The sequence below is a fragment of the Struthio camelus genome, chromosome 1 (genome assembly GCF_040807025.1).
Source record: "Struthio camelus isolate bStrCam1 chromosome 1, bStrCam1.hap1, whole genome shotgun sequence".
Classification (NCBI taxonomy): domain Eukaryota; kingdom Metazoa; phylum Chordata; class Aves; order Struthioniformes; family Struthionidae; genus Struthio; species Struthio camelus.
The window spans coordinates 216,236,470-216,263,499 of record NC_090942.1 but is presented as its reverse complement, the minus strand read 5'-3'; the positions used below and the strand labels follow the sequence as shown (position 1 = coordinate 216,263,499).

At 45.5% G+C, this 27,030-nt stretch overlaps 1 protein-coding gene across 6 annotated transcripts in view; it reads left to right on the top strand.

Moving 5' to 3' along the window:
* Nucleotides 1–27,030, top strand: part of RAB30 (RAB30, member RAS oncogene family) — a 50,522-nt gene that overhangs the window by 13,445 nt on the left and 10,047 nt on the right. The window contains exons 1-5 of one of the 6 annotated variants that reach the window (XM_068930564.1): nt 7,677–7,719; nt 8,268–8,421; nt 19,459–19,559; nt 21,510–21,593; nt 26,147–26,330. In XM_068930564.1, coding sequence (XP_068786665.1) covers nt 19,467–19,559; nt 21,510–21,593; nt 26,147–26,330 — 361 coding nt within the window. In that variant the 5' untranslated portion in view covers nt 7,677–7,719; nt 8,268–8,421; nt 19,459–19,466. Of the gene's footprint in view, nt 1–7,676; nt 7,720–8,267; nt 8,422–11,292; nt 11,312–19,147; nt 19,284–19,458; nt 19,560–21,509; nt 21,594–26,146; nt 26,331–27,030 lie in introns of those variants that run through there. The other 5 variants (XM_068930563.1, XM_068930565.1, XM_009680715.2 and 2 more) reach the window with 5 other exon arrangements.

Genomic DNA, 27,030 nt, shown 5'->3' with positions numbered 1-27,030 from the left:
GAAGTGTAGTAGAGCTGGGTGACAGTAGTGAAAGGAAGGGACCAAAAATAGGTGAAAGGGGTAAAAGAGTCCAATAGTCTTAGATTAAGGACTGCCTACACAGAGGCTATTCCCAAATTCCTGACCTTGGGCAAGTCACTTTATCTGTTAACTTCTCCTGCCTTGCCTGTGTGCGCTGAAAGCCCTGTGAGGTGGATATTCTCATTGAGTGAGTGCTATAGGATGGAGTACAGTGAGGTCATGAGCCTGGTTTTGATTTCTAAGTGTTATTATAATACAGATTTGAAATTAGTCTTGAGGAGGAAAGGGGGGGAAAAAAATGTGACGTTCTCCCAGAATGGTGGTGCTGACTTAGTTGGGCGCAAACAGCCCGTGCTTCATTCTGATGCCCTCCTTTAAAATGCAAAGGGTGCATGTGTGGGCATGTGCGTGGTGCAATGTTTGCTTCCACACTTGCTGCTTGCAATAGTTAAATATTGAGTAAAGTTTTCGAGTTTTATCTCTGGCCTTTGAAAAATGCCAGGAGGTCTCCTTCAACACGACAGACCAGAGAAACTGTAATATATTCTTTCCAAGCATGGCACTGATTTTTATGATTTGAAATCTGTACCGCCTTTTGTACAGCCTGATATAAATACAACTGCCATCATGCGCATGGCGATACAAACAAATAGGAAATAATGAGGGAGAACAGTCTGAAGTTAAAAAGCCACGTGTATAGGATCTACCACACTCTTGTTGTCTTAAATAACTGAACTGGTGTTTAGGTTATTTTCACATTTGTGTTATATTAGCATGATGAATAAATAATTTAGCCTTGATACAGTTATATATTTTAAATCACAGCTTCCTGATTCCTCCGTACTCATTACAATAGGGATCTGGATTTGTTCCAGTAATGCGTTTATATTAAGAGTGAAGGGGACCACGTTTGTAATTGTGCTTAGGGCCTTATTTTATTAGGTTTGGGGCGAGCATTCGGTGGCACAGCCTTGCTCCTAACAGCATGCTCTGTCTTCCCTGACTCTGTGTTTCGGGGTGAGAAATACCCTATGACATGCAAACATGGTGCCTTCTGCAAGATCCTCGTTATCTGCTACCCTTGTATTGTGCCTGGGAAGTCTCATTCGGTGCTTACCCAACATCGTGGCAAGCAGGAGGAGGAAGAGAGGTTCTTAATTGCCAAGAAAAGAAACTCGAACCAGTTTAAGTGAAAGCTTGGAGCTGCTGGCTTTAACCCCAGGCAGTATGTGAGGCTACTGCAGAGCAGCAGACACAGAGCAGTGAACCAAAGGAGCGGATTAGGAAGCGCTCAGTGAGAACTTGGATTTCTTCAGCAGGGATGAAATTCTTCATTCCAAAGGCTACAAAAACACTTTTTTTTTTTTTTCCCTCCCCATGTGGAATACTTGTCTTTGCTATGAGTCAACCTAAATCTCTATGCCAAAGCAATGCTCAAGCCTGTCCCCTCATATTGCACCACAAATGTGATGCTTGACACGTAATGCTTAAACTTCGATGGTTATCCCGTGTTGTTTTGTACAACATGTTGTAGTGGCTGTTGTTCAGATTGACACTGAGATTTGCACTCGAATCTGATTTGTGTTTAGCGACTGAATTAAGGTTCATGGATCTGACACAGTTTCACCAGAACACGCATCTCCTTTGTCCTTCTGAAAATGGAGCGTTTTCTAGCTTTTGGCAGAAGTAATCCTGAAACGGCCCTGTTGTTTGTCTCTGCAGGTAGCTGGCGAGTGTCCTTCCAGGGTGAAGGATGTTTTTTTGGTCAGTTCGTTCCCTCTGAATGCGTTTCTCTGTGATACTTCCTGCCTCTTGTTTTATGCCCAAGTTTCCAGCTCTCCTTTGCTGCAGTACTTCTGCTAGGCTCATGCCTTCTTATTCTAGCAGTATCAGTCTGGACATCTTTAGCCCAGATCCACCCCATATCCTTCCTATTTTCCCTATTTTTTCATATATCTCTTATTTCCTTTCCTTACGTATCTTTTATATCCTTGTATATAACTTTATGTCCTTGATGTGCCCATGTATCCTTTCTTTAGCCTTTGTTTCTCCTATATCCTTTATTTCTTCCTTTTTTAACTGTTATCAGAAACTGCCTCACGGGACTTTTTTTTCCCCCACCAATATATATATTTTTCAAACCTAGCTATTACAGCTGTAAAATACTTCCGCTCAGTGTAATCTGTAGCAATTCAGGGTACTGCCAGTTAAGCAAATATCCAAGTCTGGAGGAACCCTATTTCAGGAGCTTTGTTACCATTCCTGGATTCTTTGCCACTGCAATAGCTTCTCTTTTGCTTCTTATCATACATGTTTTGAGTGCTGCTTTAACTTGGCTAAATTTAAGTCGTTCTGCATGTGAGAACTGCAGAGATGTTGGGGTGTTTATGCTGAAAGGGAGCGTGGGGCAATCTGTTAAATGGGAGCAATATGTTAAGTGACGTGCCAGTCATGAAAATAGCTGGTGTTTAGTATCATCCCTTGCAGTGAAATTAGATGGAAGAACAGAGTAGCCTGAAAAGGGGGTGTGAAGCTGGAATTCAGCTGTTCTGACAGGCATAAACTCCTTGCCGATAAATTCATGCAAGTCTTTGCAAACTCCCTGCGCTCAGAGAAAAGATGGGAGAAACCGATAAAGTTGGAAATCTGCTTTTGAACTGAAGTCTTAAGATAATGCTTCTGCAAATGTTCCTAACAGTCTTGCAGGGTGCATGAATTCGGTCTTACAGCACCAGTTTGAGACTGCTTATATGGACTGTTGTCATGTGGGGAAGCATAAATTCCCCGGAGCCAGGTAAGAGGACCTGTCATGCAAGCCATCACTGGCAGAGCCAGAAAAACCTTCCCCTGTTCTCACTCCTCTTGTTCAGTGTTTTCCCTGCTGTGAGGATAAATATGCACACAGTATTCTTCTGTTTTCTTTTTGTTTAATTTTTTAATTTTTTTTATGGCACTGTCCTGGATTTTCTGTTGTAAACTGAAGTGGTATATATTATAGCAAGATCTTCTAGGGAAGGCTTTCCTCTCTAGAGGTAGGCTTAGAAGTGAAATCATAACTCCAATGGCAGCTCGTGCAATACAGTCTGGTAGTCTTGCATGGCTTCATGGAAGTTCACTGTGCTGGAGACACTAAGGCTCTGGCTGTGTTTGATGGGATAGATGGCTAGCTGAAACCTTAAGAGGGAAATCTTTGTTTTACAAAATGAAAATATCTTCTGTTCAGTGTTGAATTGCAAGTATTCCTGCTGTTGGGCGACTGCTGCCCATTCTGTTAAAGACCAAATGGTGGCACTTTGAATTATTGTGTATAAAATCAGGGAACTGCAAGAAGCAAACGTAAGATGTTCTGTATCTGCACAAAGGCACAAGCACAGTCTGTTTGTTGCATGCCACTTCCTTTGATAAGCAGTTTCCTAAAGAAAAATGTCAGCGTATATACGTGTTCCAGAAGCAGATAGTGCAATCTTTTTTGTGACTGCAACACTTTCTGTGTGCGTGTGTGTTTTTACTTGCAGCGCTCTCTGTCAAGGTCTTGAAAAATCTTAGTATAACTAGTTGGTAGTAGCCTCCTGACCAAGTCTCCTAGTCAGGATGAAAAATACTCTGTCATGTCTCTGTAGCATAAAGGGGTGAAGCTGTGGTGTCTATTCTGTGCTCCAACACTGTGAAGTAACTCCAGCCTAATAACAAAATTCTTTTCACTTGGTTTTGTTTATCTTTTTTTCCTTTGTCTTTCTCAGCCTGTTTTTTTTTTTTTAATTCCTCTTTCGTCCTATTCTTGTTCCCTTCCAGCATCCACCCACTTGCGTAGGAATTCAAAAATGCTCCAGACCCCAGAGAGCCAGAGAACCGAATGTTCTTGCTAGAAACCCTTGCAGGGAAGGGATGCTGGTGTACCAAAGGGTATTCTGGCCTGTCATCCTGTGCAGGAAGGCCTCATCCTCAGTGCTTTTGTCTAATTTTCTGGGCTCAGAAACAGAGCCTCCTTGTCTCCTGCAATGTGCTTCTAGTTCCAATAATTTTTAGCCACCTCAGCGTTTCTTCTGAGGTGTGTTTTGGGGTAAGGGTTAACTTATGAGGCTCGCTTAACGTTGATTTGCTGCGCTTTGAAGCTGAAAAGCGATTGTGGAAATCTCTTTGCCCTATGCTGGATGTTGGCCTCCATTGGATACTTCCTACGTGAAAGGGTGGCCCCAAGCACAGCTTGTCCTTTGGGGAGCCCAGCTGGAGAGGAGGAAGATGGAGAACCTTCTTCCTTTTGCCCCCTATCCAAAAGATAAAGTATCCAAATCAGTTATCCTCATTAAATATCACTGCCCAGGAGTCCTCAGTTGCAACTCTGTGAGGAGCTCTGCAGCTGAAGCGTCGTGAGGAGCCCAGTCCAGCTGGGTTCCTCATAGTGGCGAGGGCTCTACAAGAGCGTATGGTAGTAAATGCCGTTCACCTTGGTCGGGTATTGCCCTTGACGTATATACACAGATCTGAGTGAGGTGGTGCAGTTTTGAATATAAGTAAGGGAGCTTCTGTTTTTCATTGAAGAATGGGTTGCTTTCTAGCAAATTGCATGTGTGCAGTTGTACAACTTCTGGTCTCCCACATGCTATCAAGATGGATGGGGGTAGGGAAGTGTGGCACCAAAAAATCTTGACCCGCAGAGGAGCAGTGCTTTCAACATGGTGTAATAACCATTATTCCTTAGGGCCCCGTTGTTCCTTCAAGACAAAAGGCCTTGCCTTGGAACCCACTGGTGAAGAGATGATTTGCAAGAGGGGAAGGGCCAAGAGCAAACACAACTGAATAAGGCCTCGTGGCAAAAACAGTGACGTGAATCTGTCGCGTGGATGTCCTGGACTTCCCAGCCTTTTAGCACGTGGCCACAGAACAAAAGGCGGCGCAGCACTGCTGGAAAAAAGCAGCTCTCTCGGGGCTGGCTGATGAAGTTACAGTCAAATTACCTCCTGCCTCTATTCAGGAAACCTCCTCTAATGAAACGTTATTTATTCTTAATAGTGCGGGCTGTTGGAGGCAGGGCACAAGGTGCCTTGATTGCACTGGGTGGAGCCAGCGCAGGGATGTCTTCGCTGCTGCAGTTGCCCGTTCGGCAGATTAAAATGGATATAGAAATGCCTATATTCTTGTTTCACTTTAAGCAGCTTCTGTTACTGGACAGGGGGCAAGGAATGCTGCTGTGATGCTGAGTTTCCCTGGGGCATGCGGGAACGGGAAGGAATCTTGGGACACTGAGGGTCCCTTGATGGTACCTTGTTGTCAGCCTCCCTGATGAACTCCCCTAGTGCAGCTTAGATCCTGGTGGTTAATTCGACACCATCTCTTTGGCAGGCAAGAAGTCACCACTAATAAAAGCACATGGTTCTCATTACCGGGGCCTGCATGTTTGCTTAAGCTAAATTGCCTGTATTCACTGACTTTCGGATGGTCCTTCAGTAAGCTGGAGAGAGAGAGCAAACATTTTCCCTGGGAAGGAGCAGCTGGTTATATAGAGCGTGCAGCGGGTTCAGGAGCAGTTATTAGGAAAACATTCCTTTCTGGCCAGGAAGAAAGGCATTTTCTTTTTTCCTTTCCTCCAAAACACACAAGTCAGAGTTGGGGATTTTCATTTGCCATGACAACCCATGAAACTGCAGAGCTATGTGATTTCTCTATGCTTCCTATGATTAATTTCTTTTAAAGGCCATGTTACTGACAGTTGAGAAACATCAGGTGTTATTTGTTTTTCTCATGTAGATTAGCCGGGATTTAATTTGCATGTTTGCTTGGAAGCTGTAGATAGTGAAGGGATACTGATAATTTCCATGATTGATGTTGAGAACGGTACCTTAGCTCAGAATTGTTGTACTGTACTGAAATCTCACTTTTTGCTCCGAGGTGGTGGCATTACCAAGGAGTCCTGGCTCCCACAGGGCAAACGCCAGACCATCTTGAGACCCATGAGCGCTGCTTAACGGTGGTGAGATTCAGGGAGACATTGGCCTGTGTGTGATCCAAAGGGCTTTAGAGATGGGCTTTATGACCCAATAAATCTCTTCTCATTCTTATGCCAGGGTGAAGTTTAGCAAAGGCAGAAGACGTAACGGATGCAACTCTTGATGCTTGGTTCTGCTGCCATTGTGGTCTGTGAGAAGGCTCCCACAAGCTCTGGGCCTGAGCGTTTCACGTCAGCCAAAAGACCCGGGTTGGTGGGTCGGTGTTGTCAGCACGCTCGAGTCCCCCGTTTATCCTACCGTTTAAAAATTGCCATTTTCTGCTGAGAAATTGCCCCAGGGCACCAAATATAGATTCAAAACAGCAAAACCCAAGAGCTATGCTGTTGCTAAGGAATAAAAATAAATGGTCACAAACACAGCGCTGACACGCCAGCTCCCGTCCCCATGACCATGAAGCTCTGCCTGCGTTTCTGTAGCTGGGCAGTGACAGCACGACCCGGGGCTGTGCGCGTCATGGTGCCCTCAGCGCTGAAGGCGGAGTAGGATCTGCTTGCTTTAAGTAAACAAAAGGAAATCATTTTTTTTTCTGCTTCCTAATATTATACTCCTTAGAGGTCAAAACTTCAGTAGGTTCCTGCTAGGAGATAAAAAAATAAAAATAAAAAAAAAAATTGAGAGATCATCCTTTAATGTGCTCTTATATGTAATAGAACGCTGCCTGTCTAGGAAAATCTAGGAAAATCTAGATTTGCAGTGGTGGGAGAACTAGAGTAGAGAGCACCCAATAACAACGCTTCTACATTTGAGATTTTCTCTTTTTAGTTTAGAGTTTAACCTGTGCGATCTCTTGAAACACAGCCAGCCTGGAGCTGAAATAAGGCTTTAATAGCAGATAGTCATTCTGGATGAGCAACTGCACTCTTGCAGTGGTTTAGGGCAAGCGAAAAGTACTATAACGTACTGAAATGATAAGGAGAAATTAAGAGGAAAAAAAAAAAGGGAGGAGAGGAGGCAAGTGTTAGTACGTGAGCTGAAATTTGGCCAGAACAAAAATATCTTTCCATCTTCTATGGTGAGATCTGTCGTATCCTTAAAATCTTATTTAGGAGCCATTCTCATTTGAAATGACCGTTATGGAGATATTAGTTACAGGAAAGATGCTTTTCTATAATGATGAAACTTTTGAGATGTGCCTGTGAAGACCAGGAGTTGTGGACTTCAGGTTGATTTTATGGGTTTTGATTTTTGTTTCATTACCCCTGTTTCAGTCAGGGGTAGCTTCACTGAAGATGACAAAGTCACCCCAAATTTTTGCTGGTGTAATTGCAAACCAGCCACAGAGCCCACTTTCAACGAAACGTAGAATCAAGTGCCAGCGCCCAGTTAGAGTATTAGACCATTAGTTACCGACCAGTTCTGCGCTCCTCCCATCTTGAGCTTTTCAGTTTGTACCTGAAGGCAGCTTCACACTTGGTTGAAGGCCACCTAAGGCAGGGGAAAACACTCGCGCTCGTGGTGCGATTTTGCTGTGAAGCAGGCGCGTGCCTGTGCGCAGTTCTGCGTGCTCAGGACCGCACTAAATGGGAGATACGGGAGATGATGGATGAAACGTGCTTCCTGTACGGAAAGTTATAGCAGGTTCTGCATTGCCGCGAGGGGCGCTTGGGGCAATGCTGAGAGTGGAAACATCTGTCGTCCCAGACTCACTTTTTGCAGTGGCGGGAGGAAGAGCAGAGAGCAGCGCGAGCACGCGGTGGGTGCAGCCAGGAGGAGAGCAGCGACTGCCTGGTCGAATTAGCCATCGATTAATACAGTAATTTAAATACAAGGGCGTTATTTGTTACAAACTGCGCCGTTATGATAGGAAAGGTGGCAATGTGCAGCTCGTGGCTGGCTTACGATAGATATGTGGGTGGTTGTGATAAGGGAATTGTGAGATCACTTCTTTATTTCCTCATGTAAGTGTTTACTTTAAAAAAAGGGGCGGGGGGGGGAACCATGCACGCTTTTCTCCAACAATCCTGGCTCTGGAGCCAGCTGTACGCTCTTGAATTAGTCTATAAGTGGCAAAGGCACGCAGGAGGTTTCTCTTATCGCCGTACAAACTCTGAGGGCAGGGGCAAACGAGATAGAGAGATGAACACAGCCAGCTTATTTTTAAGCCTCCTTTGAACTGGCTGCTATCACGCCTGGCCTGAGCCTCCTGCGTCTTCAGCAGAAAGCGCTGAGAAATGGCGAAGGTTACTGCTCTGTGAAAGACCCTTTTGTAACTGTGTCGTTCCCTTTTACATACGGCTGAAGGGAAGCATGGAGCGGTGAGATGACTTGCTGGAGGCTGTGCGCTGAGACAGTAGCGGAGAGCAGCACGTGTCGCTGGGGAACTCCAGCTTCCCCATCCCTCTCCAGTCACCGGGAAGATGCTGCCCCCAAAGTCCCAAATGCAAAAAGCTGTGAGGTAAGGTGTGCTGGTTGCTGGAGAAAACTTCCTCAAGGGATTGCCTTGGGAAAGGTTTGTTACAGAGCTTCAGGCTATGCTACAAAAGGTATGAGAGGTGCTATTTCGGGGTTGAGCTCCTCTCTCGCTGAGGTGTTACAGGTCCAAGTCCTTCAGAAAAATTCATTTTTTTTTTGTTTACTTTTACAGCTCTTACAGTGCACACACAGTTCTTACAGGTGTAGCATCTTGGCTTCTGCAATTATGACTTTGATTTTTTGCTATTTTAAGAGAACTACTGACACAAACACATGTAAACGTCTAAGAGGACATCCTATACCTATCTCCTCTTGGAGATCTGGAAATACAGGAAGAATGCTAAATTTGATATAAATGAATAATAGGTGCTGTGTCTGCTCCTCTGGAGATGTAGCTGTCTGAATGCTAGCACGATAAAGTAAATGGATGAAATATGATGTCAAGAGTGGTGTGTGAGACAGGCGGTGACTTTTATCTTGCTTGTTAGCTCTCTTCTTTACCGCTAGTATTCCTCATTTATTATTTCTCTGGCAAGCTGCTACCTGTAGTCTGAGAAGTTGCCTTTAGATCTGCTGTCTGCCTCAAGTCTCAGAGCCAGCAGCTGAAAGCTATTTGTTTTTTTGAACAAATAGCAACTGTCATTTTAATACAGTAGCGACAATTTTTAGCTTTTCAATTGCTACAAAGTAGCAAAAATCCTTCGCTGTTCCTCTACTTTTTTTGATGCCCCTTCATAAGCCTGAATTTTAATTCATCTGTTTCCAAAACCTTTTAGCGATGCCACATCTTGCCTTTGGGGTGTTGCTCAACTATCACTTCCGCCTGTCCCCATGACTAAATTTAGGTCAGAGGAGGTCACCATTGGTAAAGGTCAGGGTCTCCTTGCCACCCGAAGGTGGGTGTCTGTGGGGCAGGTTGCTGTCAGCCCTCTGCCCGGTCCACAAACAACACCCTGGAGACTAGTCACTTTGTAAGCAGCTGAAATGGTTTATTTCTGCCCGTTCTCGGTGGCGGTGACGTGCCTGAAAGTTTTGCATGAGAGACACGTACACAGTGCACTGCATTTTGGGTGTTACTTAGCGAAAACAGATGACTCTGCACTGAAGCAGATGAGCAGTACTTACATGATGTCATCCCAGCCTGCAGCCCCCAAGGATGCCTGACCCTGTCATCCCTCCAGCTCACACTGTAGATGCATATAGTGTGGGAAGACCCTGATTTGCCATAAACAAGGGTTTGTTTGCTGTCTGTGCCATTACTTCAGTCAACGTAACTAAATTGTTAAGCCCTCAAACACGTTCAGCAGAATTGTTCCCAGTGTAGCTTCACCACCTCTTTGCATAAAGAAAAAAATGGACTTTTTCTCATTGGGACTGTACCAAAGACTACTTTCAACTCAACAGTCTCCTGGGGAACATGTGGTTTTGGTTTCTTTGCTTGTACCCCCCACACTGAGCTGATGCATCCGGGCTGATACATGTGGTGCATCTCTAGTGTAGGCCTACCCCAAGGAGGTGGTGGTACTGGTTTTTGTTGGTGGCTGTCTGTAGGTGACTGAACATGGCATGTGAGCCAGGTTTCTCCCAGATGAAGCCCTACTGGGCCTCTCTAGCTAGTACAGGTCAGATAAACATGTGCTTACGTCAATGTTTGTGATTAACATCTGTTGGTAGGATTCATTGCTGATGTTCTGGAAGCTCAACTGTATTGAGCTGATGGACTTGTCCCATAGAAAGTTGGCTACCGTTAACCATGACATTTTTATTGATAACAGACCAAAAGCCTTTCCTGGACTGGTACTCCCATGTCTACCCTGCTAAACAGCTGGGAAATCCTCACAACAGCCAGAGGCAGCACAGAAAGTTTTTAAGATGAGGCCAGACGTGAAGACCTCGGATGGGTTTAAGCTCTACACGGCATAAAACGAGCGTAGGCCTGTGCTTGTGATGGGGCCTCAACCCTCAGTGACTTGTGGGGTCTGGGCACCCACCCGTGATGTCGAGGTGAGCCGGGGCAGCCGGGAAGACCCGAAACCACATGGCCTTTTGGTGCTGGCCTAACGTGTCCCTGCTGCACCGAGCCATGCCGCAGCAGGGACGCAGCAGCCTGGACACTGAAAATTAGGGTAGATAAGGCTTAATGACCAGTTACTTTTACTAGGTTTGGCAGAAGTGGTGTAAACACAAGTGAATTACAAGCTTATCTGAGCAGAAATCAAGAGGTGGAATTAGCAGCTTCTTACTTTTTTTAAGATTAAAAAGCATTCTTAAGAAACAAAACCTTATTAGCAAAGCTTGTTATTCTTTTGTACTGCCGCCTCTGGCCCAATTAAAACAAGATGGTCAAGAGCAGTAAGATATGTCACTAGTTAAAATTGAAAATACTTTCTTGGACATATTTTTATAACCCAAACTGTCTAATGCGCATACTCATTCGTATTTCACAATACATTTATGGGACCTGATGTCACTGGTTAATGACATACTTAAATTTATGCTACTTCCACATTCGTGGTCACGATGGCCTTGCAAATATTTTATTAAAATCCTTTGGTTATGATAGCTTTTCCAGTATCTTATCAAAAACCTTGCTGTCACGTGGAGTCTAATCTTGCAAGCGTTTCATCCAAGCTCTGTCACCCGATGTCAAAATGTATTCACGTACAGCTGCAGCTCCACTCTGAAAGCGTGCCAACCTAGCAACTAATGTATCATGAGGCTTCCTTGCCTTTTACCCAGTCACCACACGGCTTTCTTGCATGCCAAGGATGAGTCATTCCTACTTCTGCTTTGCCAGCCTGTGGACTTAACAACTGGCTCCTTCCTACTAGCGAGGCTGGAGTCCATGGAAACCTCGCATGGGCACCAACGTGGTGAGCTCATTTGGGGCTAGACCTGTTTTTGCTTCTGAGTTCCTGAGGACAGAGTGATTCTCACCTAATTGATGACAGTTTTCCCAATTGCGGTGGCCAGGTCTCGGTGCTGGAGCAGAAACTGCTTCCTTGGTCCTTCCCTTTTGGGAGACGGATGTTTAGGGGCTCTGCGTCCCTTGGGAATTGCGTGATGGTTGGAGGGAAGGAGAAGGTGGAGGTAGCAGGAGCTGGCATTGCTGCTTCTTCCTTTGGCTTACCTCTAGCAGGATGGCGACCTCTTAAAATACAGCTTTGTGAAGGAAAGCTTTATTCCCCATTCCAGAGAACCGGATATCTGAAGCTTATTTCCTGGCTTTTCCATGCAAGATACATTCCAGATAATGTTTGGCTGTAGCTTTAAAAATGTTATTTATTTATTTATTTATTGTCCTTGGGGAAGAGGCTGTTGTTTTCGAGTAGATAAAAAAGGCATTTTTGGCTGGATTTCTGGCAATGCAGTTTTCCACACTTGAAAGTCTGCCTGTCTGCTGTGCTGTCTCTTTTTTTAACCTCTTCCATGCAAATGCTGTAGAGTTACTGCACTGCGTACAGCTTAGTGGCTGAACGGATTGCTCAAACATAGCCCAAAACAACACAGCGCTGTTTTGAGCATGCACTGTTGTGTCTCCATGTCCAGACGTGTCTTGAAAGATGTTTGTAAGAGCATATCAAGGTTGCATTGACTGATTTGACGTTCTGCAGTCAGAGCCCAGATTGTGTCAGTAAATGAAGCTAATACAGAATTGTGGATGTGCACTTTAGTGGGTTTTTTTTTTTTCAATCCTATGGGGGAGGGGGAATCAATTTTTTTTTTTGCAAGCTCGCTCGCTCTCTTGCTGTCGTGTTTTCCCTAAGTAACACAATTTAACAGTAACTGATCTGTGTGAGGAGAATCAATTGCTGATTTACTAGTTCAAGCCTGAAATATATTTAATGGACTATCACTTGCTCTCTGTATGTGGTATTTTGCACTTCCATTGTCACTTCCTGTAGCAGATGTTGAAGTGTGGTGTGAGTTTTTTTTTATTTTACAACTATCACTGAGCGAGTCTTCCCTCCCTCCAGAAGATGGGAAAATCAAACGAGGAACCTGGACCACAGCAGCTGTGATTTACCTGATCACTCATGGAGAGTCTTTGGTGGGGCTGAGACTAGAGCAGGGTCGCCCCTGCCTATTGGGTCATGTCAAACCCACACACTCCCTACCCTTCCACCATCCGATTAAAAAATGAGTGGTGACATATGTTAATCCTGCTCTTGATACTTGTACCGGCAGAGCCCTCCCAAAACATCTGAGGTGGTGGTGGACAGCATGGGGCACAAATTTGTTTGGACATCAGGGCTAATGCAAAGAGTGTGTGGAAGACCAAGGATCGCTCCCGAATGCAAGATCTGTGACCTGCAGCATTAGGATAAAGCATGCAAGCCAAGACAGTAGTCTGCAGCTGGTTATCTCTGATAATTAGAAAAGATTCGGGGCCCAGCTGTGGGCCCGTGGCAAACCTGGGCCCTCTCGTGTTGAGTGTGGGTATCACAGCTGAGTGTCGTGCTCCTGCAGAGCTCTTGTCCTGAAGGGAAGAGCAGGGCTCATGTCCCAGGCTTTTTATTTGCAATGATATTTATGCTATTTTTAACTGTTGGTTTATGGTGAAGCATGTCATCTCCAATCACTGAGTTGCTGCTTAGCACCTATATAATAAGCTCCTGGGAGCCAAGTAATGTATGAACCAAGATCTGACCAAAGTAGTTCAGTGAGTTGCAAATTTTCCCTGGGGTGCAGAAGAGATAAGGGAAGTTGGGGCTGTGCGCTCTGTCCAGTCATTGTTTAAAACTCCTCAGTTTTAGATTTTTGTCATTATTTATAGAACTGTCTCAGTGAGACAGATCATGCCTGTGGTACGCAAGAACTTGTACCTGCCACTTAGCTCACCTGGGTTTCTGTAGCAGAAATGTACTGAGCAAAGGTTTGAGGAGCAGGAATCTCTCCAAATAAAATTCTTGGGTAGGGCTGAGGTTTTTCCCAAAATACTGTTTTTCCAGCTGGAAAGCCTGGGTGCAATTTGCAGATTTCTTTTTAAAGGTTTATCTAGACTTTTGGACGAGGCATAGCTGATTGGCCAATCCTGACTGGTCTCTGCGCGTAGGGAAATCCTATGCGTCCCTGCGGTTCCTTGGAAGGGTCAGATGGACTTACTGTGCCTGCGTTTGTCAGCTGTCGAGCTGTGAACCTGCTGTACCCTGGAGGTGCTGGGTTTATCATGTATGCACCAATAGTGTGCTGGTAACGCATGTGCATAATGTGTATGGGTTTCTACCTGGCAAATCCCACTTAGTTATGGCATTTCTACGCTTGGGACCCTTCTTCCATCCTGTCCCCGCTAGGTGAGGGACCGTCCTTGAGGAGGAAGAGTGGTTAATGATGGCTGGCGTGACTCCCAATGTGCAAGTAACTGGGAAGATGCTTTCCTGCCCGACTGAGATGGGAAGGAGATGGAAAGGCCAGACTCTGCAGGCAGCATGTTCACAGAGGGGGTATGAGCTGGGAACTTGTTTGCCAAGTGCAAGGAGTCCCTTTGGGTTGGCAGGTGTTCTCACAATGAAATATTATCCTGTGTTATGTAATGCAACAGCGGGTCCAGATCTGAGTTCCCAGCAACTTCCTGGCCAGCAAGGAGTAATTTTTCTAGCTGATATATTAGCTTTAGCTTTGGATTTCCTGGCTCACATCACAAATTTATTCAAAATTATACCTATATACATAACTATTGCTGTTTGAACTTCAGTTGTTTAGGTAAATTGCCTTTTATTTGTAGCTGTTGGATGACGAAAAGCAAAAATCTCTGTTCAATAAGGATCACATAAATGCATCAAGTCCCACCCTGACCAATTAAAGATATAGCAGATAGAGGAGGTTGCAGATTTTTATGTTGAATTGAAGCAAAAGGTCTTCAAAATACCCTGAGGATGTGAGTTGGGAGAGCTGGAATTCAAATTATCGGAGTTCCTGGCTTCATCTGTGATATGTTGCAGTACAAAGAAATGAATGTCTTAATTTAGTACCTCACTTTCACACTTTATCGCCTCATGTGGAGGAGCCACTGTAGTGTAGATTGAACCCTAGGCTGTGGATAGCCATGTGTGACCTAAGACCACGCATGGATCTGCATCACCTGTCTAAATCAAACCTGTTCTGGTAATGCAAAAATTTGACAGCAATGGCCCCCAAACCATGGTTCATAAACAGGACATGCCTGTAAAACCTAATGCTTTTCAAGGCTGCAGGAAATGAAAACGTCTAAGTGAGACTAACGTGGAAAGAAGAATATGCCCCTACTTGCCATCTGTACCGTTGCCTGGCCCAGCAGAAGTAGGACCTGCTGCTCTGTAGACTCATGAACCTCTATAATTTAGAAGGGGATTGAGATACCAAGGAGGCTTAGCTATAACAGTTTATTTCTGTTTTGCTAGTCTGAGAAAAAAAAAAAAAGATGTTTTCTTAGACATAAAAACTTTTGACTTCAGACTAAGGCCTCTGTTTCCTGAGCACAAGTTATTTTGTGATCATCAAGGAGAGCCAAAGAAAGGCAAAGGTTGGCACACTTTGGTCATCCTAAGAAAGTCTACTCTTTTGAAGCCTCCAACTTTACTTCTGGCTTTGTAAAATAAAATGACTGGAGCAAATTCATCATAGAACCTGCTTTTGTCAGGTCTAGAGGGGAACAAGTCTGCCTCGAGCAACGGAGTCGAGGGAGAAGTAAGTACCAGAGATTTCTTCATGTCAGCTAAAGACCTTGCTCACGGTTGCTGTGTATTTTGTGCAGTTTGAGCTGAGGTCTGCAAAGATGGATGCTAACAAAAGTTGATGAGGGACAAAGAGCATCATCGCTCTGAAGTGATTAAAGTTTCTTAGATAATCTTTTAATCTTTGCCTTGTGCTTCTACTTTATTACACTTCTTTATTACCCAAAGACACTAAGAGTCCTACCTGTCTCTCAGGGATGTGTCGAACCCAAACACCCCCTACCCTTCTACCATCTGACAAAAAATGAGTGGTAACATATGTTAATCCTGCTCTTGATACTTGTACTGTCAGAGCCCCCCGAAAGACTTTGGTGGTGGACAGCATGGGCACAAATTTGTATGGACATCAGGGCTAATGCAAAGTGTGCGAAAGACCAAGGATTGCTCCTAAATGCAAGATCTGTGACTTAGAGCATTAGGACACTAAGCAGGGCATGGGCAGAGCCTGTCTTATGTCACGTGGTCAGAGATCAGGAGGAACCCTCTGTGCCCATTCGAATTAGCGGGTGATAAAGCACTGCAAAAAGGTGATAAAAGAATTAGTTCAGATGGCAGAAACCACAATGAAAAACACTGGGGGGGTAAACTGCATTGGACCTGGGAGGACTGGTGGAGCAAAGAATGGAGCAGACACAGGGAGAAATCACATTGGGGAATAAAGTAAAACATATCCGGAAATTATATTCCCTGAAGCATGTATTTATTGAAGATTACAATTCCTTACCTGGTGAACAGCAAAAACAGATGGGAGTATATCTTGCTCTTCCATCAGCTGTACTGTTCTCCCATTTATAGGCACTGAAGGCTCCATGGCAGGTTAAAACAAAAGGCCGTGTCCTGCTGACCGTGCTCGCGGGAGAGAGTTCCTAGTAATTGAGGTCCTGGGTGAAGTGGAAGGACTAGCATGTTTCTGCCATCACGTTAGCAACGAGGGAGAAGGCAGGCCATGGCTTTTGTGCCTCCTTTTTTCAGATGTTTCTTTGGGAGATGGCACTTGCTTGTGTGATCTTGCACAGACTCAGTGGGGAAGGAAAGGTGAATGCACCTGCTCTTTGGGTGAATGTTCAAAAGACTGGTCAGACCCACCTGTAATGGTCAAATTAGAATAACTAATCATAAGGAAATACTGATGGGTTGTGTGGTGAAATGGAGCAGAGCAGGGCCCCAAGTGTCAAAAAAGCTACCCTATGAATTATATATTTAAAAGCATATGGCGTGTATGTGTTGCTGCAAGATCCACGCTCCCTGATTGCAGAGGGCAAGGACCAAGGTTGGGACGAGTGTTCCCTGTTGAGAGAGGGAATTGCTTGGATGTGCGACCAAGCCAGCAGGAAAGGTCACTTAGCCAAAAGGCTCAAGTTGCAGAAGCAAGAGGATTGCGTAGGAGTAACTGATGCGATGTTTGTGCCTGTTCAGTCCTGGCTGTGCGGTAGCTTGGGGTGTGCATGTATGCGAAAGGAGGAGAAATAACTAATGTTCTTGTACGTATGAAGCAAGGAAATTGTAACTAGGGCTCCGGCTCTGCATGGTCCTCTCCCCGCAGCCCAGCAGGAGCGTTTTGAGCGGCCAAAGACGATGGCTCGCTGTCCATCCCCGAAGGGCAGCTGGCGTCCTTCCCTGTGGGCTGGAGGAGCGATGGGAATGTGCTTAGCAGGCAGGGCCCCTGCGTACCGTGGTGGGAGCTAGGTTCCCGCGGCCCGTCCTTGGCAGGAGCTGGGTTCCCACAGTTAGGGGGTGACGGCGGGCGCTCGGCGCAGGCAGGAGTGATGCTTCCAGAGATGATGCCAACAGGAATGGGGGATAATATTCTTCCTTCCACTGTATAGCTAGGATGGGAGTGAAGAAAGAGAGAAAGGGGCAAATGGGGGCAATAGTGTTTAGCCCCATCTGTCGCCTCCACTTCCCAAATTATTTTTCTCTTTCTCCCCTCCTCTGCCTTCCCTTCCACTGCTCCCCCTTTACGTTCCTTTAGTTCTGGCATTTAAGCTTATCGTGTTGTTTGTTTTATGCTCTTGGCTTGTTTTCCAGTTCCCGTTCTGGGTTAGTATCACAAATGATTAGTCTTGGAGCCTAACGAAGGGGCTCAGACATGACTCTAGGGTACGTCTGAGCCGTTTAGTGTTTGCAAATGTAGAGCTCGAAGATCTGCTGTGAAAGTTTATTTTTAAGCTCCCTGAGAAGATAAAATTGAACGTGGGCTTCTTTAGGATGTAAACAATACAACTGAAATTGCTCCAGGGAGCAGCGCCCTCGAGGCTTTGAAGAATCCCAGGGGCAGTTTGCAGTGCTTGTAATAGCTTTTAATGGATGATCACATTTTTGTCACGTTTTCATCACGTGGTCTGAAAGCTTGAAACCATATATTAATATTGAGCCTTGATTTTTAAGAGTAGTGTTGAATCTTTCATAATATGATTATTGTCCAGTGCCAGGAGATATAAAATAAAAATAAAATTGTTGTGCAAAATAACCTTCAAAAATGAGAGCATTTTTAGCACTTGCTCTTCTAAGGTCCTGCTTTTGCCGTGTTGAGAGATAGTGGGAACTGCTTAGGTCCTGCCTGCTAGAGCAAGGCCAGGTTAGAGCATCTTCAGGTCTGCTCTGACTCACGTCACTCGATGATGTTTTGCTGGGGACTGTAGCAGCAGCTCAGTAAAGCAGCAGAGCTGTGTCACTAGCAGTGCAGTTTGGCCCTGGTGAAATGAGGTGTCCACGTAGTGACTCAGGTCCCCATTCACCGTTGGCTGATGTGATGCAGATCATTAGTCACCAACTGGTAGTTGGTTACCCTTTGATAGGCTCCTGGAAGGACCAAAGGTCATGCAGGCAAAGCAGCTGAATCAGTCCTCCACCTCTCCTGCCTTTGGTGTGTAAAGCAGTTACTGGTGCTTGGGCGGTTGTTTTAGTGTGTGTCCCTTCAGGCTGACCCAGACTATCTCGTTTTATCCTGTATTCTCTGACTGCCCTTGCTGTTTGGTTAGAAGCTCTGTTATAGCTGCGTGGTGGGACCAGACCTGTAGCTGGGAGTGTCTGGTGTGCCTCTGTGTAGCGGTAGCTCCTTCTTCAGCAGCTCCATAGGAGCCTTCTAAACCATCTGGGGTTTTATTGAGGAACTGAAATTCTTCGTTCTTTCCTTTTATTTTTTCTTTTCTTATTTCACTTCCCCATCTCCTAAGCTTCCTGGTTTCAGCTGTACCTCCTCATCTAGTGTCTATCCTATAGGTCCTAACACCCCATCAGCCTGTTCTCCAGTACCTCTAGTGATGGCTTGCAAATCTCTCTAGACCAAGTCCCTTGTGCCGTTACCCATCCCAGTCTCAAGGGCTACCTGGTTCTTTGACATCGAGTAGAGTACCTGCATATACCTGGACACAGCTAGGTATAGAGACTGCCCTTCTGCTTCCTTATCTGCAGATTTTTCTATCCGACACCTGCAATTCAGTCTTTTCTGCCTGTCCTGGCTTATCTTGATCGTCACAACCCTCTCCTCTGGCTTTGGTGCCAGCTGCACCCTCGGGTGCGCGGGAGAAGACGTTGGTTTGGGCTCTGTGTGTGACTTTTTTTGTCTTTATGGCAAACACTGATCTTATTTTTAATTCCACTGTGTCTCCTGTCCCCCTGCTGCCATGGCCCAACGTGTGGGTGCTGCTGCTTGACCGTTTCCTCCTCTGGTCTCCTGCCAGCTGCAGGCTGGGGTCCCTCGAGAGATCCCTGCTGTTGCCTTTTCTGTTGCCCACCGAGAGGCTTGCTGGAGGTTTCTGGGTTTTGCCGTAGCAGAAATAAATTACGCGCTCTTCTCAGACAACGTGGCGTGGTCCAAATTGTCGTTTGGAGCGGGTGCAGTTAGCAGTGAAATGAACATTAGAAGGAATCTAGAAAACGGCGCTCTCGGGCTTACGTAGCAATGCCTGTATGGCTGAAGACCAACTGGCACGTGTCATTCGTGGGGAGCCGAGTGAGGTGGCATGAGAGCTGTAATGGGGTCAAAGTTTCACACCGGTTGCGATTTGGCCAGGAAAACTGGACTCTGCCTGCTCGGAGGCCTGTCCGCAAGGAGCGTCTCTGCATGAGAGCAGAAGGATCCTCTCTCCCTTATCTCGGAAGCCGCGTGTGAGCGCCGGCGTGACCTTTGGTCCGAGGATTTGGAGGAATAAAGTTCAATGGGAATGAAGGGGCATTTGCCCTGGTGGGAGGGAGTCACAACTCACTGCGCTCCTCTCCAGCAGTGCCCGGCGAGTGTTGGGTGCCGACATCAGACCGCGGAGCAAGTGGCTCTTCAGCTCATCTTGTATTTTGCTCTCTTGCAGCTGCGTAAATGAGTATGGAAGATTATGACTTCCTCTTCAAAATTGTTTTAATTGGCAACGCCGGTGTGGGGAAGACCTGCTTAGTCCGCCGCTTCACTCAGGTGAGACCGGGCGTCTGTCGGATGCGTGGTGAGGAGGTGGGAACGTTGCTGCGCCCGTTTGGATGAGGAGCGGGCGCTAAAGTAACTCGGACACTGTGGCTGCGAACTGAATTGTCCGCTGGCAGCGCAGCTCTTGATTTATTTTATTGGCTGCATTTCTTAATGCATGTCACTGATATCACCAGCACAAACGATACCTTATTAGTGCTGACAGCGAGCTTGTTGGGGTTCTGCTGTTAGGAAAAAGTCATCCCTCTCCTACAATGGAAAATCTTCCCTAAGAGCTACTGGAAAAACTCCTCCTGATTTTGACCAGAACACCTTTTGATGTGCTTTCCAGGATGCCTTTTCTCTCTGGTCCCTCCAAGGTAGAAGAGGCAAGTCAGTTAGCTTGTGCAAAAAGCTGTCACTTTAATTTTATATTATTAGATAATTGGGTAAGCTCAGGGTCCAGGGCTGTCGGTCCCGTGTGTTCTGTTAAGCATCAGAGTCTTTAGAGTTTATACCTCTAGAGCTTTACTGAGAGCATGAATTGAAGTGTGCTGTGGTGGGCTGCTGGCGATAAAATGAGACCTGGTGTTGCCTGGGGAAAATCTCAGCTCCCTGCTTTTGGGGCTTTACATGCACAGGCTCCAGAAAACCTTGCCTAAGAGTGGGGATTGGCAGGCCCTTATCTATCAGCCTGATTGCAGAAAACTAATCAAATGCAAAAGTTTAAGGACTGGCTTCCTTTTTTGTAAAAGGCTGGTGGGGAAAGGACTAGACTTCTGGCTGAGAAGTTTTCCTGATGCACATGATGCATTATATAATGCAAGTTTTGTGTTTTCTTGCTGTGGGGTTTGTGGTTTTTTAGTGTTTTTTTTTCGGTTGTTGGGAATTGTCAGCAGTTGCCCCCCACTGATACTTTTATTTTTAAAACTGTGGCAGTGTTAAACACTCTCTCCTATTGAGCATAAATAGCTAGTGGCAATAAAAGTAGACCCAAAGGGTTAATTGGGAAATCTGTAGCTAGCTTTGCTGCTGCCTTTGCTTTGGCAGCGTTATTGCTACTGCTGCTGTAAGAGATGGATACATCCTAAAATCAACATGACCTTGTAGGCCTGGACATGAGAAATCAAAAAGCTGTTTTTTTTTTCCCTTGGTTTGCAGTTGTTCCTTTCGGATGGCATTGAGATTGAATAGTGCCAGAAGTGCAACAGCCACAGACTCTTGGCATTGCTGCAGTGCTGGTAGCGGCTCGGTCTGATTTTTCTCGAGCTGCTCTGCAGGAACCTGAGCCTGTTGCATGGCACCTGGCAGAAATATCTTTTGATGCTCTTACAGCACAGTGGAGGGGAAAAGGAAAGGCATGAGGTTGCAGGAACAAAGTCATCTTGTCTCATCCTGCCTCCTTACGCTTTTGCTCCCACCTCTTTAAAGGAGTTGCAAAATTAGATCAGAGAGGCTGCTGATAGCAGCAGCCTGTACAGAAGCAGAAGGGCTTTTCCCTTTTGTTTTCCCCTTAATTTGTCCCTTGTTTTCCTTCTCCTGTTTGCTTTCCTACCTCTGAAGTCAGCTACTTTCTGCAGGATTAGAGACCTATAAGTAGGGAGGACATTGTGGGTTGAGTTATGGTAGCCTTTGTACTGTAGAAAGTATCTGTTTTATTCCCCTCAAGATGCAGAAGCGGATTTTACTGTCTCCCACACTGGATTTTAAGTGTATTTGGGGCCAGATCAGTGTGCGGAGCCTCACCAGACCCCAGTGCACCTGCCTGGGGTAGTGCAACAACCGGTTGCACTTTTTAGTGCTGTTCATTTAGAGCTGTTGCCTATGTAAATGTGATTGGAAATAAGTGCCTGGGGAAGAGGGCAAGAGTGGAGTAGTGTTGGGGATGGAAAAGGGTTGGTACCCAGAGAAAATTTTGTCTTGCTACAGAACGTGCTTAATGAAACTCTTCTTTTCTTCCAGGGGCTTTTCCCACCAGGTCAAGGAGCCACGATTGGGGTTGACTTTATGATTAAAACTGTGGAGATCAATGGTGAAAAAGTAAAGGTAGGAGCCTGCTGATGCTCGGCTTAAACTCAGGTAGCAGTACGATAGTTCAGGTCTCTCTCCAAAAGCAGCTGTCCTGCTGCTGGAAGGCCCATAGACACATACTGGAGTGTGAGGTTGTGTGTCATAGCTCAAAAGATGATGGGCATTACACTTGATCTCTGTTCCTCTCTTCACAACTACCATCAGGATCATAATAGTTAACCTGCTCTAAAGAAGAAAATAAAAAGGGGGAGATTTTGCAAAATTGTCTTATGGTTTATAAGGCACTGAGATCTTGCCTGGCTGAGGTTATGGAGGTGCAAAGAACCATTGCAATGCAATCTCCGTTTATTGCATTTCTGGTAAGCTGAAATCAGTTGCATTCCCCCTGGGATGTACTCAGTGAAGGTTTTCTCCTGCTGAGCTCCTGAAATTACTGGCAGCAGGGAGAACAGATTTCTGGGCTTGGCAGGGGGTTCTGCAAAACAAAGGCTCATCGCCAGCTTCTGCTGAGTTATGAGTTTGGGAGAAGTTGACTGTCGCAATGCTGGCCCTTTAGTCAACAACAGGCTGAAGGGATAAGGTCAACAGTGACCCATGTCCACGTTATTAACTCTTTTACCCTGCAAGCTAGGGTGATCCTATCCAAACTGCCTGCTGGAAACTGTCCTTGTCCTGTGCTAACTCCTGAACTGAGCCTGGGTGTCATTTGGCAGACAGCTAGTTTACCCAGGCCAAAACATGCCAGAGCCCAGTCTAACAATTTAATGGGATACATGATTGGGTGCCAGTGCCTAGAGGTGTTGGCTGGCACTGTTTAATTCATTAGTAGAGGTTTAGTCCCAGCTGGTATGGTGTTCAGGAGGTGGGAGAAGAATGTGATTATCTGAGCTTCTGGTGTCAAAAAGGTGTCCAGGGTCTCTGAGCTACTCCTGGAATTACTCTGCCTGAATTAACTCCAAGGGCATAGAAATGAAAAACAACTGTTTTCTCTTTGCTACCTACACCAAATCTAATAGTGAGCAAGTGGAAGAACCTGCATCAGTGTGGCTGTGATTGGATGTGAGACCTGGACCCATTTTTAAGCTCATGCAAATGGTGGGTTGGAAACAGTGGGCTTGTACAGATTTTCAGTCCTGGGTGTGTGGGGTGTGTGTGTGTGTGTGTGTTTGTTTTCTCCATGCATTTTTCAGTGCAAGGTTTTTGAGAAGAAAATCAGGTGGTGTGTTCATAAGTTTAGGACAGATTGGAAAAGTTACAATAATGTCTGCAAGCTCCTACTCTGCCATATGAGGAGCTGTAGAAGCCTATGGCAGGCGATAGTCCTTAACCAAAAGACCGTTCAGTTTAATCAGGTGAAGGACAGGAGGTATTAATACCTACATAAGGATAAGGACCAAGTTAATGAGTTGCCTGTTGCTTTGCAAGTGGGCTAGAGCAGCAGGCAGGAAAGCAGTGCTAGCCTGACAAATACAGATGGATCTCCAATAACTCTAGCTTGTATTTGAGATCAGCTTTTTAAACAGCTGAAGTTTAGTGGAATTACCGTCAGCAAGGACTTGTCTGTGTTTGACTTGCACCTGTGACATAATCCCCCTTTAGCACTGGTTTGGCCTGAGGGTGCAAACTCTGTAACGGCGAGAAGGTTGTGAGCAGAGTTATGCATGGGGTAACTGAGAGACAGAGACCACACTCAGCTTGTACAGACTCCTTGCACAAACTTGTTTGTTTATAAATCCCTGTTGCCCTCAAAATAGCTGATAAGTGCACAAGTAGCCATCAGCGCAACTTTTTTTTAAAGCTGGATTGTGTTTAACAGAGCAGTTGGCAAGTGCTAGTTGGTGAGTTGTCATATAGCAAATAGGAGTTGTTGTTAAGTCAAAGGTCCCCTCTCTTCCATCAGTGGAGTAAGCCGAAGTCACTAGTTTGGCTAATGAGCTGATGCGCAAAGAAACTTAATACTGTAAATTTACCCATTTGAACCATCCTTCCAGAGTCCGTAAGACAAAGTGCTTTCTTTCCACCTCTCACAGCAGTGCAAACAGGTAGTGATCTGAAAGTTATTGAATAAGCAGTGCTAGTAGGAATAAACACTGAATGGGTTGGTGGGAAAAGCAGTATGACTCAGGGCACAGAGCAATAAAACCAACATCTCCCTCAAACCAACAGTGGCTGTTAGCACGTTTAACAGCGCCCGAGTTGTGACTCTGCTTCTGGGCAGCGTCTCCTGCACATCCGTCAGGATCCAGGGTTAGAGAGCAGCACTATTTACCAAAACAATTTTAAGATTTAAAAATAAACAATAGATGTCTGGGCAGATTACTTTCTAGCTTTCAGGATTGCGTTCCAAAGCGGCTGGAGAAGGATTTGCCAGCACGAGGGCTGGGCAAGCCATTTCGGATGTAAGAAGAGCTACTAATGCTCAATGACAGGCCAGCTGTAAAAAGAAAAGAGTATTTGCTTCTCTTCATGTTCTTCGCATACAACGTCATGAAGCGTGTGAGACAGCACTGTGCAGCTCAGAAGGGGCTTTTGATCTGTCTGATCTCTTCTAACAGACCCCAAAATATGCCCAACATATGTACTGTCTAAGAGGCTGCACAAATTCAAGCCAAGTAGATGGTAATTGTAATGCTGGTCAAAGATAAACGTCCTCAGTGCTGCAAACATAAGGCTGTGCTATGTGCATCTGTGATCTTATTGCACGTGCGGAAGTGTTTGTATGCAGAAGTCTAAATTCGTATGCAAGCGCTGGGAGGTGGGGAAGCATCAGCTGGCTCCCAGGAAATTAACTTTGATTTCTGCAGGCTGAATCAGGCACCAGCCTTTGGTAGCTCTGAGAAAGCGGTACGAGTGAAGGAGCTGCTGTCAAATCTTTCACTTGGCAGAAATAAATTGATCAGTGGGATAAAGCGTGAGACATGAATTTTGCTTCAAAGTCGATTTTTATCAGTGCTTTTAAGTTCTAGGGCTTTTCTTCTAATGTTTGTATCCATCTGGTAGGTAGATTCACAGCAAGAGCTGGTAACAGAGCCTTCTCTTCCAAAGCAGCCTGGTACAGTCCGTTTTGATTTCAAAATCTGTTGTATTAAAGCAGTGGAAGAACATAACCACATCAAAAGCCCTTTTCAGCTCAGAGATCTTCTGGATAAATGCAAAGCGTTTATAAACTCATTAACCACTAGACCAGTCAATAGATGTTGTTTTTCCCCCTGAGAAACAGATGAACAAAAAAATTGGCCTTTTTTGCCATCTGCCAGTTTGAAGGCTGACTTGTTTTAAAGAGTTGGTTGCTATCTGAATTTCACATGTAAGTTTTATGTACCTTAACTGCAGGTGCCATGTTCAGCTGTCTAAACACAGCTATGCCAAGAGATTAGGCAGCAAGGTGCCTGGGAGTTGTGAATGAGCCACAAATTGTGTTTGCAAAGAGGTACTTTTTCAAAATCATACGCCTTGTCTGAAAGCTGTTTTAATGGGGGCTCTTATTTTGAAATAACGTATTTATGATGATTAGCTGATGTGGTTCAGCTTGGGAACTCAGCAAGAATAAGGTTTGCTCTGTTATGGGCTGCACAGCATAGGGAAAAAATCCTAAATATTTTAACTTCTGCCCAAAATACACAGAATTCTGGCTGGAAATGAACCTTTCACATACTTAACTCCAGGGAGGGGCACTTTTAAAAAACAACAACTGAAGCAGAGAAATACTCTCTGAAGCTGGAATATTTTAATTTTGGATATTTGCTGCTTTGCATTTTTGAAACATTGACAGTGTTTGGGTCACGAAAAATTCATGGGCTGGTCAAATTATAGAAATGAGTTTGATTCGTATTAGGAGATGTCTTGTGTGTTGTCTCCCTGGTCCCAGAGACCTTTACAAGTATCAGTTAAGCCTCATGACCTCTTCTGTATAGATAAGGAGGTATTAACCACTTCTACGCACTGGGAAGAAAGGCAATGAGCAACTGGGTGATGTGTCCCAGGTTACGTAGGGGAAGTGTAGTAGAACCCCTGAACCGGCGTTCAGCGGCAAGTCTGAGCTCTGTTTTTGCTCCTACGGTTTGCACCCCTTTGACACACCATCTCAATGTAATTAAACTCTGGGAGCTAGAGGAGAGGCTTTCTTAGCACTTCTGTGATGGACGTTGCTGTCAATGCAAAGCGCCTGTCAGATGTCTTGGGAAGGAGCAAGAGAAGTGATTTTTTTTTTTCCCCCCCCCTCCCTGCAGCGCCTGCATTATAATTCCACGCCGGCAAAGCTGACTCTGTCCGCTGCTGAACGAAATGCCAAAAGTCACACGAAAGCTTGCAGACCTGCGGCTTCCCGGGGATGTCGGCTGGAACACCAGCCGAGCTTGTGCCTTGCATTTCAATCTCGAAATACAAAAACGGAAACAAAAATTGTTGGGGGAAGGGGAAGCCAAAGGGGAGAAGAGCGAAGTGCTTTCCCAGCGTTGGTTTTACCCTGAAGGCATTTAGGTCAAAAGGATGCTGCTACCAAGTAAAAAATGTTAAATTTATTCTTTTTTTTTTTTTTCTTTCACTGCTCGCCCTCGTTATGCTAAAAGCTGCAGATCTGGGACACGGCAGGACAAGAGCGATTCCGGTCCATAACGCAGAGTTACTATCGCAGTGCTAACGCGCTAATACTGACCTACGACATAACCTGCGAAGAGTCCTTCCGATGTCTTCCCGAGTGGCTGAGAGAAATAGAGCAGTACGCCAGCAACAAGGTCATAACTGTGCTAGTCGGTAAGTGCCGGCTGTCCTTCAGAAGGTGGTTTGCAGCGAGGTCGTGAGCTGTGTGTCAGGAGCCCCTGAGAGCCGAAGGCAGGCGGAGGTGTTAGCAAAGGCATGTGTTAAATAGCGGTGCAGGATTCCCAGGTGGATACGGCAGTTCTTGTTGCCAATCAGAGCTGTAAGCCCAGGGGCATAAGGTACAGCTGGTCCCTTTGGACGAGGTGACCCACCATTTGGATGGTGCAGATTAACCCCAACGCTCCGGTGATGTGCAGGACACTAACAGCTGCTTCTCAAAGGGTGGACTTCTCCCAGGCCTAAGGTCTCTGCCTGCAGAGGTGGATGCTTGCCACAGGTTGGTCCCATAAGGGACTAAAATGGTGTTTGTGCGGCTACTGATAGAGCGAACCATAGAGCCTTTTCCCTTGCAACTCCCAGCTCAGAGCTCTACAAGTATTTGGAGGTCTTCTGAAGCTGTCAGTGGCTGCAGGGTGTTATGCCCCAATAGCTGTGGGACCGCTGGAGTCTTGGCCAGAGTGGGTCGAGATCTGGGAAGCAGGACACAATGGGTATGTGGTCCTAGCATTACAGGTGGGACAGAGCTGGAAAACTAAATTTTTTTTTCCTATGGATTTTAAGATTTAAAGATAAATACTGGAAGCTAAGTTATCTGTAGTGGCTTCAACTCAAGCTAAAACAGACCTCAGACTGT